The sequence below is a fragment of the Triturus cristatus genome, chromosome 6 (genome assembly GCF_964204655.1).
Source record: "Triturus cristatus chromosome 6, aTriCri1.1, whole genome shotgun sequence".
In the NCBI taxonomy this organism is placed as follows: domain Eukaryota; kingdom Metazoa; phylum Chordata; class Amphibia; order Caudata; family Salamandridae; genus Triturus; species Triturus cristatus.
The window spans coordinates 1,939,598,557-1,939,620,383 of NC_140589.1; the positions used below are offsets into that span (position 1 = coordinate 1,939,598,557).

A 21,827-nucleotide genomic window follows, 5' to 3' on the forward strand; every position below is an offset into this window, starting at 1 on the left:
AGAGAGCAGAGAGAGTGGGATGAAGGACAGTGAGAGGAAGGGAGGGGGAGAGCAGAGAGAGTGGGATGAAGGACAGTGAGAGGAAGGGAGGGGGAGAGCAGAGAGTGGGATGAAGGACAGTGAGAGGAAGGGATGGCGAGAGCAGAGACAGTGGGATGAAGGACAGTGAGAGGAAGGAAGGGGTAGAGCAGAAAGAGTGGGATGAAGGGCAGTGAGAGGAAGGGAGGGGGAGCAGAGAGTGGGATGAGGGACAGTGATAGGAAGGGAGGGGGAGAGCAGAGAGTGGGATGAAGGACAGTGAGAGGAAGGGAGGGGGAGAGCAGAGAGTGGGATGAAGGACAGTGAGAGGACGGGAGGGGAGAGCAGAGACTGGGATGAAGGACAGTGGGAGGAAGGGAGGGGGAGAGCAGAGACTGGGATGAAGGACAGTGAGAGGAAGGGAGGGGGAGAGCAGAGAGAGTGGGGTGAAGGACAGTGAGAGGAAGGGAGGGCGAGAGCAGAGAGAGTGGGATGAAGGACAGTGAGAGGAAGGAAGGGGGAGAGCAGAGAGAGTGGTATGAAGGACAGTGAGAGGAAGGGAGGGGGTGAGCAGAGAGTGGGATGAATGACAGTGAAAGGGAGGGGGAGAGCAAAGAGTGGGATGAAGGACAGTGAGAGGAAGGGAGGGGGAGAGCAGAGAGAGTGGGATGAAGGACAGTGAGAGGAAGGGAAGGGGAGAGCAGAGAGTGGGATGAAGGACAGTGAGAGGAAGGGATGGTGAGAGCAGAGACAGTGGGATGAAGGACAGTGAGAGGAAGGAAGGGGTAGAGCAGAAAGAGTGGGATGAAGGGCAGTGAGAGGAAGGGAGGGGGAGCAGAGAGTGGGATGAAGGACAGTGATAGGAAGGGAGGGGGAGAGCAGAGAGTGGGATGAAGGACAGTGAGAGGAAGGTAGGGGGAGAGCAGAGAGTGGGATGAAGGACAGTGAGAGGAAGGGAGGAGGGAGAGCAGAGAGTGGGATGAAGGACATTGAGAGGAAGGAAGGGGGAGAGCCGAGAGTGGGATGAAGGACAGTGAGATGAAGGGAGGGGGAGAGCAGAGAAAGTGGGATGAAGGACAGTGAGAGGAAGGGAGGAGGGAGAGCAGAGAGTGGGATGAAGGACAGTGAGAGGAAGGGAGGGGGAGAGCAGAGAGAGTGGGATGAAGAACAGTGAGAGGAAGGGAGGTGGAGAGCAGAGAGAGTGGGATGAAGGACAGTGAGAGGAAGGGAGGGGGAGAGCAGAGAGAGTGGGATGAAGGACAGTGAGAGGAAGGGAGGGGGAGAGCAGAGAGAGTGGGATGAAGAACAGTGAGAGGAAGGGAGGTGGAGAGCAGAGAGAGTGGGATGAAGGACAGTGAGAGGAAGGGAGGGGGAGAGCAGAGAGTGGGATGAAGGACAGTGAGAGGAAGGGAGGGGAGAGCAGAGAGTGGGATGAAGGACAGTGAAATGGAGGGGAGAGCAAAGAGTGGGATGAAGGACAGTGAGAGGAAGGGAGGGGGAGATCAGAGACAGTGGGATGAAGGACAGTGAGAGGAAGGGAGGGGGAGAGCAGAGAGTGGGATGAAGGACAGTGAGAGGAAGGGAGGGGGAGAGCCGAGAGTGGGATGAAGGACAGTGAGATGAAGGGAGGGGGAGAGCAGAGAAAGTGGGATGAAGGACAGTGAGAGGAAGGGAGGAGGGAGAGCAGAGAGTGGGATGAAGGACAGTGAGAGGAAGGGAGGGGAAGTGCAGAGAGTGGGACAAAGGACAGTGAGAGGAAGGGAGGGAGAGAGCAGAGAGAGTGGGATGAAGGACAGTGAGAGGAAGGGAGGGGGAGAGCAGAGAGAGTGGGATGAAGGACAGTGAGAGGAAGGGAGGGGGAGAGCAGAGAGTGGGATGAAGGACAGTGAGAGGAAGGGATGGCGAGAGCAGAGACAGTGGGATGAAGGACAGTGAGAGGAAGGAAGGGGTAGAGCAGAATGAGTGGGATGAAGGGCAGTGAGAGGAAGGGAGGGGGAGCAGAGAGTGGGATGAAGGACAGTGATAGGAAGGGAGGGGGAGAGCAGAGAGTGGGATGAAGGACAGTGAGAGGAAGGGAGGGGGAGAGCAGAGACTGGGATGAAGGACAGTGGGAGGAAGGGAGGGGGAGAGCAGAGACTGGGATGAAGGACAGTGAGAGGAAGGGAGGGGGAGAGCAGAGAGAGTGGGATGAAGGACAGTGAGAGGAAGGGAGGGCGAAAGCAGAGACAGTGGGATGAAGGACAGTGAGAGGAAGGAAGGGGGAGAGCAGAGAGAGTGGGATGAAGGACAGTGACAGGAAGGGAGGGGGAGAGCAGAGAGAGTGGTATGAAGGACAGTGAGAGGAAGGGAGGGGGAGAGCAGAGAGTGGGATGAATGACAGTGAAAGGGATGGGGAGAGCAAAGAGTGGGATGAAGGACAGTGAGAGGAAGGGAGGGGGAGAGCAGAGAGAGTGGGATGAAGGACAGTGAGAGGAAGGGAAGGGGAGAGCAGAGAGTGGGATGAAGGACAGTGAGAGGAAGGGATGGCGAGAGCAGAGACAGTGGGATGAAGGACAGTGAGAGGAAGGAAGGGGTAGAGCAGAAAGAGTGGGATGAAGGGCAGTGAGAGGAAGGGAGGGGGAGCAGAGAGTGGGATGAAGGACAGTGATAGGAAGGGAGGGGGAGAGCAGAGAGTGGGATGAAGGACAGTGAGAGGAAGGTAGGGGGAGAGCAGAGAGTGGGATGAAGGACAGTGAGAGGAAGGGAGGGCGAGAGCAGAGAGTGGGATGAAGGACAGTGAGAGGAAGGGAGGGAGAGAGGAGAGAGTGGGATGAAGGACAGTGAGAGGAAGGGATGGGGAGAGCAGAGTGGGATGAAGGACAGTGGGAGGAAGGGATGGGGAGAGCAGAGAGTGGGATGAAGGACAGTGAGATGAAGGGAGGGGGAGAGAAGAGAGAGTGGGAAGAAGGACAGTGAGAGGAAGGGAGGGGGGAGCAGAGAGAGTGGGATGAAGGACAGTGAGAGGAAGCGAGGGGGAGAGCGGAGAGTGGGATGAAGGACAGTGAAAGGGAGGGGGAGAGCAACGAGTGGGATGAAGGACAGTGAGAGGAAGGGAGGGGGAGAGCAGAGAGAGTGGGATGAAGGACAGTGAGAGGAAGGGAGGGGGAGAGCAGAGAGTGGGATGAAGGACAGTGAGAGGAAGGGAGGGGAGAGCAGAGACAGTGGGATGAAGGACAGTGAGATGAAGGATGGGAGAGCAGAGAGAGTGGGATGAAGGACAGTGAGATGAAGGGAGGGGAGCAGAGAGTGGGATGAAGGACAGTGATAGGAAGGGAGGGGGAGAGCAGAGAGTGGGATGAAGGACAGTGAGAGGAAGGTAGGGGGAGAGCTGAGAATGGGATGAAGGGCAGTGAGAGGAGGGGAGGCGAGAGCAAAGAGTGGAATGAAGGACAGTGAGAAGAAGGGAGGGCGAGAGCAGAGAGTGGGATGAAGGACAGTGAGAGGAAGGGAGGGAGAGAGGAGAGAGTGGGATGAAGGACAGTGAGAGGAAGGTAGGAGGAGAGCAGAGAGAGTGGGATGAAGGACAGTGAGAGGAAGTGAGGGGGAGAGCAGAGAGTGGGATGAAGGACAGTGAGAGGAAGGGAGGGGAAGAGCAGAGAATGGGATGAAGGACAGTGAGAGGAAGGGAGGGAGAGAGCAGAGACTGGGATGAAGGACAGTGAGAGGAAGGGAGGGGGAGAGCAGAGAGAGTGGGATGAAGGACAGCGAGAGGAAGGGTGCGGGAGAGCAGAGACTGAAGGACAGTGAGAGGAAGGGAGGAGGAGAGCAGAGAGAGTGGGATGAAGGACAGTGAGAGGAAGTGAGGGGGAGAGCAGAGAGTGGGATGAAGGACAGTGAGAGGAAGGGAGGGGAAGAGCAGAGAGTGGGATGAAGGACAGTGAGAGGAAGGGAGGGAGAGAGCAGAGAGTGGGATGAAGGACAGTGGGAGGAAGGGATGGGGGAGAGCAGAGAGTGGGATGAAGGACAGTGAGAGTCCGAGTGCCGCTGATGAAAAGAGCCCGTGCCTGCAGTTCTCCCCGAGACCAGAACCAGTCCATGACCGGGGCAGCTGCTGTTCGGATTATTTATACCTTGTTTTTAGTACTTTCAGCAATATATCCTTAGAATTGTTTATGTTTTAATCCCCTCTTTCTCGCCCCTTCTTAGCCTCCGTCACGGTGAGATAACCGGTGCTTCCTGTGCAGCTCTGGCCGCCGCCCTTCGCTCCAACCGCTCGTTGCTGGACCTGGACTTGACTGGCAATGCACTGGGTGACGCTGGTGCGACCCTGATCTGTGACGCCCTGAAGCACCCGGACACCCGGCTGAAGAATATCTGGTAAGGAGCAGAGGGGTGTAGAGGGGGAGTAGAGGGGGGGGGGGGGGCGGAGGGACGTGGCTTTTTCCTATCTGTAGAATTGTTCATGTTTTAATCCCCTCCCCCTCTCTGTCTCTCACCTTCTTAGCCTCAGTCACTGTTCGATAACCGATGCTTCCTGTGCAGCTATGGCCGCCGCCCTTCGCTCCAACCACTCGTTGCTGGACCTGGACTTGAGTCTCAATGCACTGGGTGACGCTGGTGCGACCCTGGTCTGTGAGGTCCTGAAGCACCCGGATACCCGGCTGCAGAAGATAGGGTGAGGAGCAGGGGGGCACTTCTCTTTCAGTAGAGTTGTTATTGTTTTAATTCCCCCTCTTTATCACTCTCTCTCTCTCTCTCTCTTTTTCGCACCTTCTTAGCCTCTGTTACTGTAAGATAACTGATGCTTCCTGTGCAGCTCTGGCCGCCGCCCTTCGCTCCAACCACTCGTTGCTGGACCTGGACTTGAGTAGCAATCCACTGGGTGACGCTGGTGCGACCCTGATCTGTGAGGCCCTGAAGCACCCGGACTCCTGGCTGCAGAAGATCCGGTGAGGAGCGGAGGGGGGTAAGGGGGACATAGGGGGGGGGCGTGACTTTTCTCTAACAGTAGCATTATTATTGTTTTAATTCCCCCTCTCTCTCTTTCTCGCACCTTCTTAGCCTCTCTTGGTGTGGTATAACCGATGCTTCCTGCGCAGCTCTGGCCGCCGCCCTTCGCTCCAACTGCTCTTTGCTGGAACTGGACTTGAGTGAGAATAAACTACTGGGTGACGCTGGTGCGAACCTGATCTATGACGCCCTGAAGCACCCGGACTCCCGGCTGCAGAAGATCCGGTAAGGAGCAGTGGGGGGGGGGGGGGCGGGTCGGGGGTTTCCTGTCACATCTGCATTTGTTATTTTCCTCTGTATTTATTGACCATCAGTCCAGCATCTCTCCTCCGCGGGTTTAAAGCTCAGTTCCCAGAAGCCTGTTAGAGGCGCTATCAGCCCCCGAGTGCACGGAGTAGGAGAATGTCCCAAGAGGATGCTGGTTTCAGGAAGTCTCCCTCCTGCTGCATAAGTTTCATTTTCTGAGGGTTATGCGGTGCCCCATCCTGCTGCGTCTATTATTGGTTGCAGGGGCGGCTGGCAATGGGGGGATGGGAGGGTCGTTAGGTGTGAATGTACCCCAAGATGGAATATTACTGCCAAAACTATCGACCAAACATTGTAAAACTAGCAATGAGGAAATATGGATTTTATGATCAATTGTGTCCCCTATCTTAGACCCCAACGGCTCCATGTACGTGCTACAAGTACATGTATGTTCCCTCCACTTCCAGCTATGAAGACGCAAATACATGTGCGTCCAACGTTAACATGTCCTCTTTCAGATCCACCATGAATGGGTCGGATATTCCGTTCCTAAGTATGCTTGGCCACCGACTTTATATGGTGCACCTTTCACGTTTTTCAGCTCTGGCGAGTAGGCCCTGAATTCCGTCATCGAGCCTTTTCCTGCTTTCTGCTTCTGAAAGCTTCAGCCTGGACTCGCATCTATATCCATGACCTTTGTTTTACTCTCTGCGAGGCTAAACGGTACCTGGCTCGGCCTGTTTCCTGCCAAGACTGTATTTCGCCTTCAAGTTATCTGCTCCGCTCCTCAACCAATACATTCCTGTCTAGTAGTTTAGGTAAACATCCTTCCAGCTGCAGAGCAAAGGGCCCGGCCTCACTGTCTCCGTGCAAGTAATTCATAGCTCCTGTTACCATGGTAGGCCCATGCCCCCTCGCATCTCATGTAGACACGTAGACGTTTGTACACGCACTAGCAGTCAGTATAGAATAGACTCTGTCCGAGAGACCTTTCCTTCCAGATAATACAGTTCCTTAAACACAAGATATTAGATACGATTTGGGATTAGGTTGTTCTGACATCCCAGACTTCTGTCTCCTCATGTAGGGCTAAATGTCAAGTCCCCTTCACCCTCTAGTTACACGTCAATCACACGTCATGCAGCTGCGCGCGCATCTTTGCCATATATTTCTGCTGACATTGCAGGATTCTCTTATGAATCCACCCACCTGTGACATCCCCATAATGACGTTTCTAGTATACGCCTATTGTAACGCCTATTGTAACGCCTTTTTCATTACTTATGTGTATTCTTATCTTTCCTATCAGCTGTTACGCCTCCTGCATCTGTCTTTACTGTAATGCATTTACTATATATATGATAACCTGTCAATAATGTATTGCCTATCCCTTCCTGAACCTTCATGGTGACGGAACCCGATTGCCTGGTTCGAACCAATTCCTTTGTAAGGAATAAATTCCCTTTTAAAACCTCAAATACCACGGATTCTGCCTCTTATTTTTACTGAGTTATTCTTATTGAATTTTACTGCATAAATTAAGTCTAGGTAATTTAAATTTACCACATAATTGGCGCCCGAATAGGGACACCTTCCCCACCTCACGCGCCGGAGGTGCGTTGCAGGCCCGGTCTCCTGCCACAGCCGGACGGACAACTACGCGTACCCGCAGGATTTCCTGTATCTCCCTCCGGCCAACGGAGGTGACTGAGGCTGCGATCGACACCCAGACGAGGCGGTGAGGAGTGCGGAGGATCCCGACCAGAGCCTAGCTGAGAGAGCAAGATCCGAGGTATACAGAGGCCCACCAGGTTCCGAAGTTCCGAAGTACCTATGTCACGAGTCGAGTCGAGTCCAGTCCGATCCAGTCCAGTCCAGTTTCCGAGGCCTTCCGTTCCGTGCTTCCCGGTGAGTACCGTTGCTGGGGACGCATTTAGACGTGCGCATTAGTTTGTGCCGGTCAAGACGGGTTTGGGTACACAGATCCGGTCTGCACTATTTCAGCAGTGTATCTGTACTGTTTAGCAGTACATCCAGTATATCTAGTATTATGTCAGTAACTAGTTTTATTCTACTTATCGTTGTTCGTTTTAAATGTTAAATGTCTTAATATGTTTTAAAAATGTCGTGGTATGAGTGATTGTTCGATCTTCATTATTGTGTTTATTGTATTAAATTGTGTTCAAGTTCGAGTAAGAATCAAGTAGTAAGGTTTAAAGATGCCGTTTTTTTCAAAATTAAGACAGATCAAAACTAGAAAAGGGATACTCGAAGAAGCCGTTCCCATTCCACCTAGGGACACTCCAGGGTACTTTATGTACCATAAACATGGCCTAGATGCCGTATTATATCTTGATTTATGGGTGGACTACACCAAGGATTTAGCAGAGAGTCAGAGATGGCCCGCTGCTGGAACATGGGATGCAGATTGCATCATGAGAGTAGAAGAAGCATTATGGAAAAAGAAAGCCAGACAGTCACAGAAAGATGCCATTGAATTATGGCGTAAAGAATCGCATAGAAGCGCAGAGAAAGCGTTCAGAAAAGAAGAGAAAAGTAGGGAGAATTCAGACAAAGCCCGAGAAAATATATTAATTGAGGAAGGTAACTGAGTAAAAACAGAACAAGTAGACAGACAACGAAACACTCTTATGAATGGTATGTATCCTCTTCTGGCCGAGGGTTTACCCAAGGCCGCCCTGGAAGTACCAAAGGATCTGCCACCTCCATTGCTCCCGACTAAAGTACACCCCAAGACCGCAAAGGACATTTTCCTTTCTTCCTATTTAGATGATGCAGCCCCCGAATATGTTAATGTTGCGCAGCCACGCGCACCACCTGTTAACGACGCTCAACCCCAAGATCATCTGCCCTCACCTATGCAGCAACAAACTCCTCCTCACGTTTCAAACGTTCCACCTGTTTCTACAGTCCTTCCTGCATCTACACTACCTACCTTACATCCAACAAATCCCTTTGGACTTGGCACCTCAGGAGGTGCGATAGGAGGTTTTTCTACGCCACCGCCAGCACCTAGATTGACTTATAGGGATTTAGCACACCAACGTACACCTCAAACAGCTAATCACAATATATTTAATGAGCCTCTTACAGATTGTAGATATGATCCAGTACCCGGTAAAGACGGCAGAATGATGCTATCATCAGTACGTCTACGACGAGTTTCGAACTATCTAATGACGCTACCAGGAATGATTGGCCATCTAGACAAAATATATCACTTTATCCAAACAGGGCAAGGTCCTGAAAGTATTGGCGAGGCCATGGAATACCAGAAAGTGGACATGCAAAAATTATTGTTACGCTTCTTCATAAACTGCTTGATCAGAAGCAGAGATAGGCCTGAGGTAGATCCAGATGAAATGCAAGTACTTAACAGATGGGGTCAGAATATAGCAGACGGAAAACATGATAAACAGAAGAGTATAGAAGTTATGCACCGAAAGATCCGAAAAGAAGTAGAACGAATACATGAAAGAGGATTAGAGGCAGATAAAACTGAATCAGAGGGGGAGGAGGAGGAACAATCAGAAATGACAACAGGACAATTACAATTACCAGCTAGAGAAATGATAGCTTATGTAGGTAAGGGAAGATCTTTTAATAATGCAATGCGTCCGATACGTCCAGAATGTAACAGAATTTTTCAAGCAGCTATGTCAAATCCAAGGACCCCTGAACACTTATTCCAGGCTACTGATAAAATACTTCGAGAACGAAGGGGGTACCATGTGCTCGATTCTATGGATGAACAAGAATTAGCCAGGTCAGCAGTACAATGGGCTGACAGTTCTGAAAAATACAGTGATGATGCGCTAGCACACACGTTTTTGAATCTTACACCAGACGAACAGCGTTTAGCTGGTATATACATGATACAGCACCTCCTTATATTATATAAAAGCCAACACTCCGATCCTGGTCCCCTACCTGATATACTAATAGAATTACTCATGAATAAATGGAGAGGTCTGGGTACCGATCTAATTAAAGAAATTCTAGAACATCGGCACAGATACAGTGCCTTCCTATGTCCAGAGCATGAATTAGCTCCCTCCATGGAAAGAAAAATGTATTACATAGACAGACAGAATCCTTTACGCGAAGTACACCCAGTTAAAAATGAGGATGATTCTTTTTCACGCGTGTTTGTGTACACGCCCATAACTAAAATAGAACTATTGGAAATGAAAAAATTAGTGCCCAGCCATGACAAAGATCCAGCAGGTTTTCACCGTGAACTAAAGGACATGTTGCTCATGGGTGATTATACCTATCCTGATATTATGAAAATATTAAAAGTATTATTGCCTGCCGGTATTTACGAGAAACTCAAAGAAAAAGAATGGGAGGTGGGAGAGCAAAAGATTGATTGGACCGCACTAGAAAACGAAGAGAATGCCCGAACTGCAGGCCGAGGGCTTGGGGACAAAATTAAAGCGCTACCAGGATTATTAGTACAAGTATTGCCACGTTTATTAACTACGAAAAAGGAAGACTGGGGTGCAATCTCAGCCTGTAAACAGAAACCCGATGAAGACACTAGTGATTTTTATTCCCGATTTGAAAAATGTTTTGGTATTAATAGCGGCCTGAAAGCAAGTAGCGAGTCATATCCACATCTTTTTGTAACAAAACTAGTCGAGAATTCCCTGCCCCAGGTTAAGAATAGAGTATTGAAAGTCGAGAGCACTTGGCAAGCTAACACCCCTTCACAAATGTTACAAATGTTACAGTATCACCAGAATAGAATTAGAGAAGAACAAGAACACGAACAAAGGCGTATGAAAGACACGAAAATGAAAATGCTCGTTGCTCAGTCAGTTCCAGCTGACGGTCATAAAAAGGGTGCGACACAGTCCAGTAATTCAGCGGTTCCTGTTAAAGGGACATGCAACTATTGTAAACAGCCAGGTCATTATATAAACGATTGTGCAGTCCTGAAACATAATATCTCCACGGGTAAAACTAAGGAGAGACCACGTCCACCTAGACAGGATCAGATCCAACAACAAGTACCTCAGCATGTACAGCCTATGCCGGTTCCACAGCAGACCGTAGCAGTATCACAGCCACAGCCTATTGCTGCAACACAAAACACGATGCAACAGATGTACCAGTATGCACAAAATGATTATCCCGATTATCAGCGATACACATGAAATAGCCTAGAGAAGGAAGTTGGCTTACCCCTTATTGAGGTTCCTGTAGATCAGGAAGGTCCTTATGTACACAGTCAAGTATTAGGGAAAGATAGAAAGTTTTTAATTGATACAGGGGCAAGCAGAACAACTATAAGTCATGACGAAGTCCCAGGGGCACCCCTCTCAGGCTCACAGACTATTTCCCTTGGTTTTTCAGGAAAACCTATTGTCAACGAAGTATCGCAACCTCTTCCACTAGCAGTTGGTCCATTGACACGGACTACAGATTTATTGCTTACAAAATCATGTCCAGAAAACTTGTTAGGTATAAAGACACTGAAAGCTCTAGGAGCTGTAATATGTTGTTCTCCGGAAGGAGTACGACTATTTTTGCGTGACTTTAAAGGTCACTATGTATTTAGAGACATGGATCACCGGTTACAGAATGTACCTGCACATTTATGGGCACAAGGCCCCACTGATGTAGGTTGTATGCACATTACACCATATCGAGTCACACTCAAAGCAGGAGTGGTATTACCACGAATGCGACAATACAAGTTACCTCCAGATGCTGTAGTGGCTTTGCTGCAAATCATTGACGAGCTCATTGCACAAGGAGTGGTTGTGGAAACCGACTCCAATGTATGTAATTCTCCTATCTTTCCGATTCTTAAACGAACTGATCCAAAAGCACCTCCAGTATATCGATTAGTTATTGATCTGCGCGAATTGAATAAATGCATTGTACCACAATATCCCGTGGTCCCAGATATCTCTTCATTACTGACAGCTATTGATTCAGAAGCGACGTTCTTTACTGTAATTGACCTCAAGAACGCCTTCTTTAGCGTCCCAATCGATCCGGAAAGCCAATATTTGTTCGGATTCTGTTTAAATGGACGAAGCTTTAAATTTGCACGCGCACCTCAAGGATTCACAGAAAGCCCCAGCATCTATAGCCAAGCGCTGAAAAGACAACTTGACAGTTTCCACATGCCTGTTAACACTGCCCTGCTTCAGTATGTCGATGATCTGCTGATCACCGCCCGAAGCGAACACGAAAGTGAAAAAGCATCACTGACGGTTTTACATTTTCTGGCCGACAAGGGGCACAAGGTGTCCCCTTCGAAGCTGCAATTCTGTGCCCAGCAAGTTGTGTACCTTGGGCACTTGCTGTCCAAGGGGGGGAGACAGCTCACACCTGACCGCATCCAGTTAATTGTAAACATGCCACCACCCAAGACACAAAAGGAGGTACGGGCCTTCATAGGCCTCACTTCGTACTGTAGGCAGTGGATTCCCCAATATGCATTTCTAGCAAAACCACTCATTCAGTTGACAACTCAGGAGGCAGCGACATCGACTGTCCTCCCTTGGACTCAAGAACATACACAAGCTTTTGAAGACTTAAAGAAAGCCTTATGTCAAGCACCTGTTTTAGCGACACCATGTTATAGTAAACCTTTTACACTTTTTGTTACAGAACGTGAAGGTACTGCCTTGTCAGTACTCACTCAGGAACAAGCAGGATCACACAAACCATGTGCTTACTTTTCTAGCACATTAGATCCAGTAGCCCAGGCTCTTCCTGCGTGCCTGAAATCAGTCGCAGCGACAGCTTTAGCGATCAGACAAAGCGATTCCATAGTATTAGGACATCAATTGACAGTACAAGTACCACACGCAGTAGAGGTTCTCTTGAACCGGACACAAACACAACACTTGACTATAGCACGACTGACAGGTTACGAATTAACATTGTTCCAGCCACACATAGAAATCAGACGTTGTAGTACATTAAATCCTGCCACACTTTTGCCATTAAGTGGAACAGACCCATTGGCACATGATTGTATTGAAGTCATTACTATAACGACGAAACCCAGACAAGACTTGACAGACATTCCATTATCAGATCCAGACCTGACATTGTATGTAGATGGTTCATGCATGAGAACAAGTACAGGAGAGTTAGTGGCCGCTTATGCAGTCACAACAGACACTGAAGTTATTGAAACGAATTGTATTAACATCTTGTCAGCTCAAGCAGCAGAGCTCATCGCTCTGACACAAGCCTGTATTCAAGCTAAAAATAAGAAAGTTAACATATACACAGACTCACGTTATGCATTCGGAGTTGTACACGACTTCGGAGTCCTTTGGCGAGAGAGAGGTTATTTGACTTCTCATGGTGCCAACATTCAACACGGTCCCCTCATCCAAGCTCTATTAGATGCAATACATCTACCTACTGCGATATCTATCATGAAGTGCAAGGCCCATACAAAAGTCACCGACATTATTTCCCAGGGTAACGACCTAGCAGACCGAACAGCTAAGCAGACAGCTCAGAATCGGACTCACGCAACTGACGTGACAAAGACAATAGTTCCGACATCGACACACTGCATGACAGTTAAGGATCCCGCCCTTGATGTAATTGACATACAGACACATGCTACACCAGAGGAAATCAAGAAATGGACTGAATTAGGAGGGATCCAAACAGATCAGGGATGGATGACGAAGGGAAAATCTATATGGTTTCTCCCCGACTCCATGGTTCAAGTTATCATTAACACAATACATAGTCCAGCGCACCTAGGAGAAAAAGCTATGCTAGATAGTATTCAACACATTTGGTTCAACAAACATTTACGAGCAGCAGCCAAACAGAAAGTGCGTACTTGCATGATTTGTTGTCAGTTCAACCCAGGTAAAAGCATTCCTGTAGAGCAAGGTGGATTTCAACCTCCCGATCACCCTTTTGAAGTCCTCCAGATGGATTATATCCAGATGGAACGTTGTTGAGGATTCAAATATGTCCTCGTAGTTGTATGTGCGCTTTCCCGTTGGACAGAAGCATATCCCGTCTCAGATTACACTGCCCCGACTACTGCCAAACAGTTAGTTTGTGAATTCTTCCCACGGTATGGTTTGCCCCGTATCATATACTCAGATAACGGCCAGCCGTTCTCATCCGAGCTAATGAAACACATTTCACTCTTGTTAGGCTATCAATGGAAATTCCACTGTGTTCGACATCCCGAGGCAGCAGGTCTCGTGGAGCGTCATAATCAGACTCTGAAAATTCGACTTTCTAAAATCTGCAGAGAGAAAGGTGTCAACTGGATAGTAGCCTTACCAGTTGCTCTCTTTTACATGAGAATGGTAGCACATTCTCGAACAGGGCTATCCCCGTACGAGGTGGTCTTCGGTAGGCCACCAAATATGTGGGGGACGCCTATACCTCGAAAAATAACTGATATTGATTGTAATATGCTGACAGATTACCTTGCTTCCTTGATGTCTGCACTACAATCTTGCCGTTCACAGGTAGCTGCAGCCTTTCCCGACAACACCGAGGTGAAGCCCCATGAAGTGGTTCCCGGGGATTTTGTTTTCATAAGAAATTTCGACAGGAGGAGCCCGCTGGAGCCTCGCTGGCAAACGCCGAAATTAGTTCTTCTGACCACGAGGACAGCAGTGAAGATTGAGGGTCGCAAGGGTTGGCTACACTCGAGCCATTCAAGAAATTCCATGGACCACCTTCTGATTTGAACTCTCAGCCCTGCCCCCCTCCACAGACTGACTCAAAACTCCCTCTGGTTGAGAAAACTGCATCGCAAGAATACAAACTGAAACTAAGGTCTAGCAAGTCAGACAATTTGATTGTTTAAGTCCTCTCCAAGGTGAATCGGTTAAATTAGTCTCTGACATGTATCCTCTAGACCGAATTAGAGAGAAAAATAGACAGAAACAGCTCGAGAAACATGCATACTGTAAATCACTTCGTAGTCACTGTGTAGTAACGTTATTGATTATGTTTTTTCTAAGTCTTTTGATTATTGCTGCAAGTATACTGTTACACATATACTACCCTATTTCCAAGCGTGCTTTCAATGTTACTGCCGAACACTCTTTTAGCGAATTACCTCCGCATGAGTTGTCCTACAGATTTGCGCTGCGCAACAACACCTTCATTAGTATGTTACATCATTCCCATCAGACCAGCAACGCTACCAATTGTTGGATATGTGGCCGACTCCCTCCCTACCAGAAATACAAGGGAGTTCTGCCCCTCTTTCCGTACCCGTTCACACACAATGGCTCCTGTGGAGCATGGTTTAGTTTGATTAACTCTTTAGATTCAAATTCCGTAGTTTACCAAGACAACTGGGTATGGGGAAACCTGAACTTAGTTTTGCTTAAAGTCTGCTACCTTAACAAGGAGGGACTTCCCAAAAAGACAGGAACTGATCTAGAAAATGAAGTATATGGATTAGGTAACTTTACACTTAACCTCATGATTCTGAATGTTGAATCCGAAGCTGCACCAGTCTTGCCTGCTATGTCAGTATTTCCAGTTAAAGGTGAATTATGTGTAAGAAAGAATGGTTCAGTACACCTGGGTCATAGTAAATGTACCACTGTGATCGAATTCAGTGATCAAGGCAAGTCTACATTTAGAGCTTCCCGTCATTCCTACTTCATATGTGGTCAGACCGCATATATACGTTTACCTCTAGATTGGGATGGTACCTGTTACATTGCATTCCTTCTGCCACCTGTTTTCCTAGCCCCTCCTGATTACCATAGGAATACCCATTTAGTACACAATAGATCCCAGAGAGATCTCCCGATTGTCGACTACACTGAAACGGCATGGGAGCAATACACAGATTTTAATAAAGGTTTCTTTCCCTACATAGGTGTTGTCACTAATAATAAACTGATACGCAGATTAACCAGAACCCTTGAAGCAGTAGTGAATGAAACTACTTCCGCCCTAGGCAACTTAACAGAGGAGCAGTCTGCGATGCGGATTGTTGTTCTTCAAAATCGTCTTGTCCTTGACATCATCCTAGCCGATAGGGGCGGAGCCTGTAGAGTCATCGGATCGAGTTGCTGTGTTTTCATTCCAGAAAACGTGCCATCAGTATATAAAGCCATAACTCGTCTTCATAAGATTGTAAGCCAGATACACCAGAATCCAGGCACCTGGACTTGGTCCGGTTGGTTCTGGAGCGTGTTGTCAGCCTGGGGATGGAAGGTCCTATCCTTCCTAGGTATTGGCCTTCTCATAATATTCAGTTGTTGCCTGTGTCTACAGTGTGGGCCAGCGATTTGCGGCCTGTGTACCACATCGTGTATTCCACATTCAAGTTTTCATTCAAGATCTCGTAAGAAGAAAGAAGAGCAAATGATGTTATATGAACAGATTGATGGATTCATGAAGATCGATATTTCATGAAGGGTCCGTAGGGGACAAGGAGGGAATGAGGAAATATGGATTTTATGATCAATTGTGTCCCCTATCTTAGACCCCAACGGCTCCATGTACGTGCTACAAGTACATGTATGTTCCCTCCACTTCCAGCTATGAAGACGCAAATACATGTGCGTCCAACGTTAACATGTCCTCTTTCAGATCCACCATGAATGGGTCGGATATTCCGTTCCTAAGTATGCTTGACCACCGACTTTATATGGTGCACCTTTCACGTTTTTCAGCTCTGGCGAGTAGGCCCTGAATTCTGTCATCGAGCCTTTTCCTGCTTTCTGCTTCTGAAAGCTTCAGCCTGGACTCGCATCTATATCCATGACCTTTGTTTTACTCTCTGCGAGGCTAAACGGTACCTGGCTCGGCCTGTTGCCTGCCAAGACTGTATTTCGCCTTCAAGTTATCTGCTCCGCTCCTCAACCAATACATTCCTGTCTAGTAGTTTAGGTAAACATCCTTCCAGCTGCAGAGCAAAGGGCCCGGCCTCACTGTCTCCGTGCAAGTAATTCATAGCTCCTGTTACCATGGTAGGCCCATGCCCCCTCGCATCTCATGTAGACACGTAGACGCTTGTACACGCACTAGCAGTCAGTATAGAATAGACTCTGTCCGAGAGACCTTTCCTTCCAGATAATACAGTTCCTTAAACACAAGATATTAGATACGATTTGGGATTAGGTTGTTCTGACATCCCAGACTTCTGTCTCCTCATGTAGGGCTAAATGTCAAGTCCCCTTCACCCTCTAGTTACACGTCAATCACACGTCATGCAGCTGCGCGCGCATCTTTGCCATATATTTCTGCTGACATTGCAGGATTCTCTTATGAATCCACCCACCTGTGACATCCCCATAATGACGTTTCTAGTATACGCCTATTGTAACGCCTATTGTAACGCCTTTTTCATTACGTATGTGTATTCTTATCTTTCCTATCAACTGTTACGCCTCCTGCATCTGTCTTTACTGTAATGCATTTACTATATATATGATAACCTGTCAATAATGTATTGCCTATCCCTTCCTGAACCTTCATGGTGACGGAACCCGATTGCCTGGTTCGAACCAATTCCTTTGTAAGGAATAAATTCCCTTTTAAAACCTCAAATACCACGGATTCTGCCTCTTATTTTTACTGAGTTATTCTTATTGAATTTTACAGCATAAATTAAGTCTAGGTAATTTAAATTTACCACAGTTCCAACAACATTAGGACTGAAAGTGTAGGAACTCTTAGTAAACTAAGGCTGTGCGGGTTATCCCTGAGTATACAAACCAGTCCTCGCGTTCATTTATTGATTTTATTTACATTTTAATAACGCAGACCAGGCTTCCCGGACATCAGAGAACCGCACAGAAGAATTTATATATCATCCGTTTACAGGAAGAGCTAGAATTCACAGCACGATGGCTCGTGGTAGGGACATAGGAAGAAATAAAAACAAGCATTTGCAATGCAATATGTCACGCATTTTTGAGAGCAAGAGCTATTGCTGCTGTAAATGACAATGACTTCGTGTTTTTGTTTGAAGTGTAGTGGTTGTATGAAGAGAGACTCAGCTGCAGCCCTGCCTCAAGGACTTCGAATGGGGAATTACCGATAGGACTAGAGAAGCAGCTGCAGCACTGTCTAGAGGACATAATGAGGAATTACCGATGGGACAACAGAACCAGCTACAGCACTGGCTAGAGGCCTTAGAATGAGGAATTACCAGTGGGACCAGAGAACCAGCTACAGCACTGGCTAGAGGACTTAGAATGAGGAATTACCAGTGGGACCAGAGAACCAGCTACAGCACTGGCTAGAGGCCTTAGAATGGGGAATTACTATCAGGACCAGAGAAGGACTAAGAATGAAGAAATACCACCGTAGCCAGAGACTCACCTGCAGGACTGTCTAAAGGGCTTAGAATGAGGAATCACCACTGGCACTAAAGAAGCAGCTGCAGAACTGTGTAGAGGACTTAGAATGAGGAATTACCACTGGGACCAGAGATGCACCTGCAGCACTGGCTAGAGGACTTAGAATGGGGAATTACAGACAGGACCAAAGAAGGACTAAGAATGAAGAATTACCATTGGGAGCAGAGACTCACCTGCAGCGCTGTCTAAAAGGCTTAGAAGGAGGAATTACTCACAGGCCCAGAGAAGTACTGAGAATGAAGAATTACCACTGGGGCCAGAGACACAGCTACAGCACTGGCTAGAGGACTTCGAATGGGGGAGTTACTGACATGACTAGAGACGCAGCTAACAGCACTGTCTGCAAGACTTAGAACAAGGAATTGCCAGCAGGGCCAGATTTGGAGCTGCAGCAGTGTCTAGAGGGCTTAGAATGAGGAATTACCAGTGGGACCAGAGACGCACCTACAGCACTGGCTAGAGGCCTTAGAATGGGAAATTACTACTGAAACCCAAGAAGCAGCTGCAGCACTGGCTAGAGGACTTAGAAAGAGGAATTACTGACAGGACCCGAGAAGCAGCTGTAGCACTGGCTAGAGGACTAAGAATGTGTAATTACCACTGTGACCAGAGACACAGCTGCAGCACTGCCTAGTGGACTTAGACTGGGGAATTACCACTGGGAATAAAGACGCAGCTGCAGCACTGTCTAGAGAACTTAGAATGAGGAATTACCAACAGGACCAGAGAAGCAGCTGCAACAGTGCCTAGAGTACTAAGAATGTGGAATTACCACTGTGACCAGAGAAACCGCAATACCTAGGGGACGTAGAATGGGGGAGTTATGGGACCTAAGAAGCAGCTAGCAGCACTGCTAGAGGGCTTAGAATGGGGAACTACCACTGTAACCCAAGACGCAGCTGCAGCACTGGCTGGAGGACTTAGAATGGGGAATTACCGACAGGACCAGAGAAGGACTAAGAATGAGGAATTACCGCTGGGACCAAAGAAGCAACTGCCACACTGTCAAGAGGACTCAGAATGAGGAATTACCACTGGGAACAGAGATGCATCTGCATCACAGTGTAGAGGACTTAGAATGAGGAATTACTGCTGTGGACAGAGACACAGCTGCAGCACTGTCTAAACGGCTTAGAATGAGGAATTACAACTGGGACTAAAGAAGCAGCAGCATCACTGTGTAGAGGAATTATAATGAGGCATTACCACTGGGAACAGAGATGCACCTGCAGCACTCCCTGGAGGACTTAGAATGAGGAATTACCACTGGAACCTAAGAAGCAGCTGCAGCACTGCCTAGGGGACTTAGAATGGGGGAGTTACTTACGGGAACTGAGAAGCAGCTAGCAGCACTGCTAGAGGGCTTAGAATGAGGAATTACCACTGGAACTGAAGACGCAGCTGCAGCACTGTCTAGAGGACTTGGAATGAGGAACTACTACTGGAATGGGGAATTACTGACAGGGCCAGAGAAGGACTACGAATGAGGAATTACCACCGTGGCCAGAGACACAGCTGCAGCGCTGTGTAAAGGGCTTAGAATGAGGAATTACCACTGTGAACAGAGAGGCACCTGCAGCACTGACTAGAGGACTTAGAATGAGGAATTACCACTGGAACCCAAGAAGCAGCTGCAACACTGTCTAGAGGACTTTGATTGGGGAATTACGGACAGGACCAGTGAAGAAATATAAACCTAAGGGGTTCACTGATACACCTGGTTCTTTTAACCAACAAAGAAGAGATTGGCACAGAAGCTGTAATATCAAGAAAACATATTTATTAACCTCAGATGAGGGAGACTACGTCACACAGTACCCTCAGGCCACTGTAGGAGGCAGTCTAAGGAGTACAGAGAACAGGGACCTTATATATGCATAGGTTACATAGTCAGCATAAAACCAAGGGGAGGTCCTGGCACATGTAAGCATGCTTACTGACTAATATGGCTATACAAAATGTGCTTGCTCAACAAAGTGGGAGGGGAGACCTTTATCCTTACATCAGCAAGAATAGCCTGACAGTTCTATACTAGGAGCAGGTGCATTCTGACAGCGAGGCCTTTCTGACTAACTAAAATGGCTGCCAAGTGCAAAATGGCTATCAGCTCATGCTAACAGCGATCCCTGCAATCTTTAACACCAGAGAAGGACTAAGAATGAAGAATTATTACTGAAACCCAAGAAGCGGCTGCAGCACTAACTAGAGGACTTAGAATGGGGAATTACCACTGGGGCAAAAGAAGCAGCTGCAACACTGTGTAGAGGACATAGAATGAGGAATTACCACTGGGACCAGAGATGCAGCTACAGCACTGTGTAGAGGACTTAGAATGGGGAATTACCACTTGAACCCAAGAAGCAGCTGCAACACTGGCTAGAGGACTTAGAATGAGGAATTACCACTGGGACCAGAGATGCAGCTACAGCACTGTGTAGAGGACTTAGAATGGGGAATTACCACTTGAACCCAAGAAGCAGCTGCAGCACTGGCTAGAGGACTTAGAATGGGGAATTCCCACTGGGACTTGAGAAGCAGCTGCAGCACTCATAGAGGACGTAGAATGGGGAATTACCACTGGAACCCAAGAAGCAGCTACAGCACTGGCTAGAGGACATAGAATGAGGAATTACCACCGGGACCAGAGATGCAGCTACAGCACTGTGTAGAGGACTTAGAATGGGGAATTACCACTTGAACCCAAGAAGCAGCTGCAGCACTGGCTAGAGGACTTAGAATGGGGAATTCCCACTGGGTCAAAAGAAGCAGCTGCAGCACTGGCTAGAGGACTTAGAATGGGGAATTACCACTGGGACAAAAGAAGCAGCTGCTGCACTGTCTAGAGGACATAGAATGAGGAATTACCACTGGGACCAGAGATGCGGCTACAGCACTGTCTAGAGGACTTAGAATGGGGAATTACCGACAGCACTAGAGAAGGAGCTGCAGCACTGCCTAGAGGCCTTAGAATGAGGAATTACCGACAGGACCAGAGAAGGACTAAGAATGAACAATTACTACTGAAACCCAAGAAGCAACTGCAGTACTCTCTAGACGACTTAGAATGAGGAATTACTGACAGGACCTGAGAAGTAGCTACAGCACTGTCTAGAGGACTTAGAATGAGGAATTACCGACAGGACCAGAGAAGGACTAAGAATGAAGAATTACCATTGAAACCCAAGAAGCAGCTGCAGCACTGGCTATAGGACTTAGAATGAGGAATTACCATGGCACCAGAGACGCAGCTGCAGCACTGTCTAGAGGACTTAGAATGAGGAATTACTGGCAGGAACATAGAAGGAGCTACAGCACTGTCTAAAGGACTTAGAATGAGGAATTACCACTGGGACCAGAGATGCAGCTGCAGCACTGGCTAGATGACTTTTTTTTTTTGCAGAGTCTTGTATAGCAAAAACTTGACCCGAATCGGGTATCAGAGCGCTTTACATAGCACCAGTTACATTACATGAGGACACACATTCATTTTGGTTAGGCACGGGGAGATTAAGTCATTTTGCCCAGAATCACAGGATGACAATTGCGAGACATTAGAAATTCATAAGTGTTTTAATTTATCACTTAGTTTATTGCTTTTAAAATTGTTTTGAAACCTAGTCCTGCTCTGCTTTGGATTACGATGTATGTTGATGAATTTGGATATTATAGTTTTATTGTCAAATTAAATGTATGTTTGATTATATACATTATTTATTCTGGCTGTGTGTTATAATAATAAGATGATGGAAGAAGCATTTGTTGCAGATAATCCCAAGAAAGGTGTCAGGTCATTCAGAGGGAACCCGCTGTGGTCGTGAAACGCTCTTGTGGTCTGCACAGCTCTTCTTAGGGACTGACTGCCCCAGGGGGTGAGACACAAATAGCACACAATGGAGTGAGAGCAAGAGGGAGCGCAGCACCACTGAGAGGACTGGAAGAGATGCCAGTCCAGCGAGTGAGTGCGAAAGATGCCGATCGCAGACCTGGAGGTCTGAGCTGCCGCACGTATATCTGATACCTTTGTTAGAATCCCAAAGGTTGACTATTGATAACCTCAATGCGGAGATCGAGGAATTGAAGGCATTAAAAGTGAGGACAAAACCAACTGAAACACCTACGATAGCAGTGAAAGCAAGAGCCAACCAGACAAGCCTCACACAATCGACCTCTCCAGAGTGAATTAAAGTACATTGTCCCTGT

At 47.7% G+C, this 21,827-nt stretch overlaps 1 protein-coding gene across 1 annotated transcript in view; it reads left to right on the plus strand.

The window, feature by feature from the left end:
- LOC146822541 (NACHT, LRR and PYD domains-containing protein 12-like) overlaps nucleotides 1-21,827 on the plus strand; it is an 867,568-nt gene that overhangs the window by 837,213 nt on the left and 8,528 nt on the right. Inside the window, exons 12-15 of the mRNA XM_085613662.1 lie at nucleotides 4,204-4,374; nucleotides 4,502-4,672; nucleotides 4,776-4,946; nucleotides 5,059-5,232. Of these exons, the coding sequence (XP_085469788.1) occupies nucleotides 4,204-4,374; nucleotides 4,502-4,672; nucleotides 4,776-4,946; nucleotides 5,059-5,232 (687 nt within the window). The remainder of the gene's footprint in view (nucleotides 1-4,203; nucleotides 4,375-4,501; nucleotides 4,673-4,775; nucleotides 4,947-5,058; nucleotides 5,233-21,827) is intronic.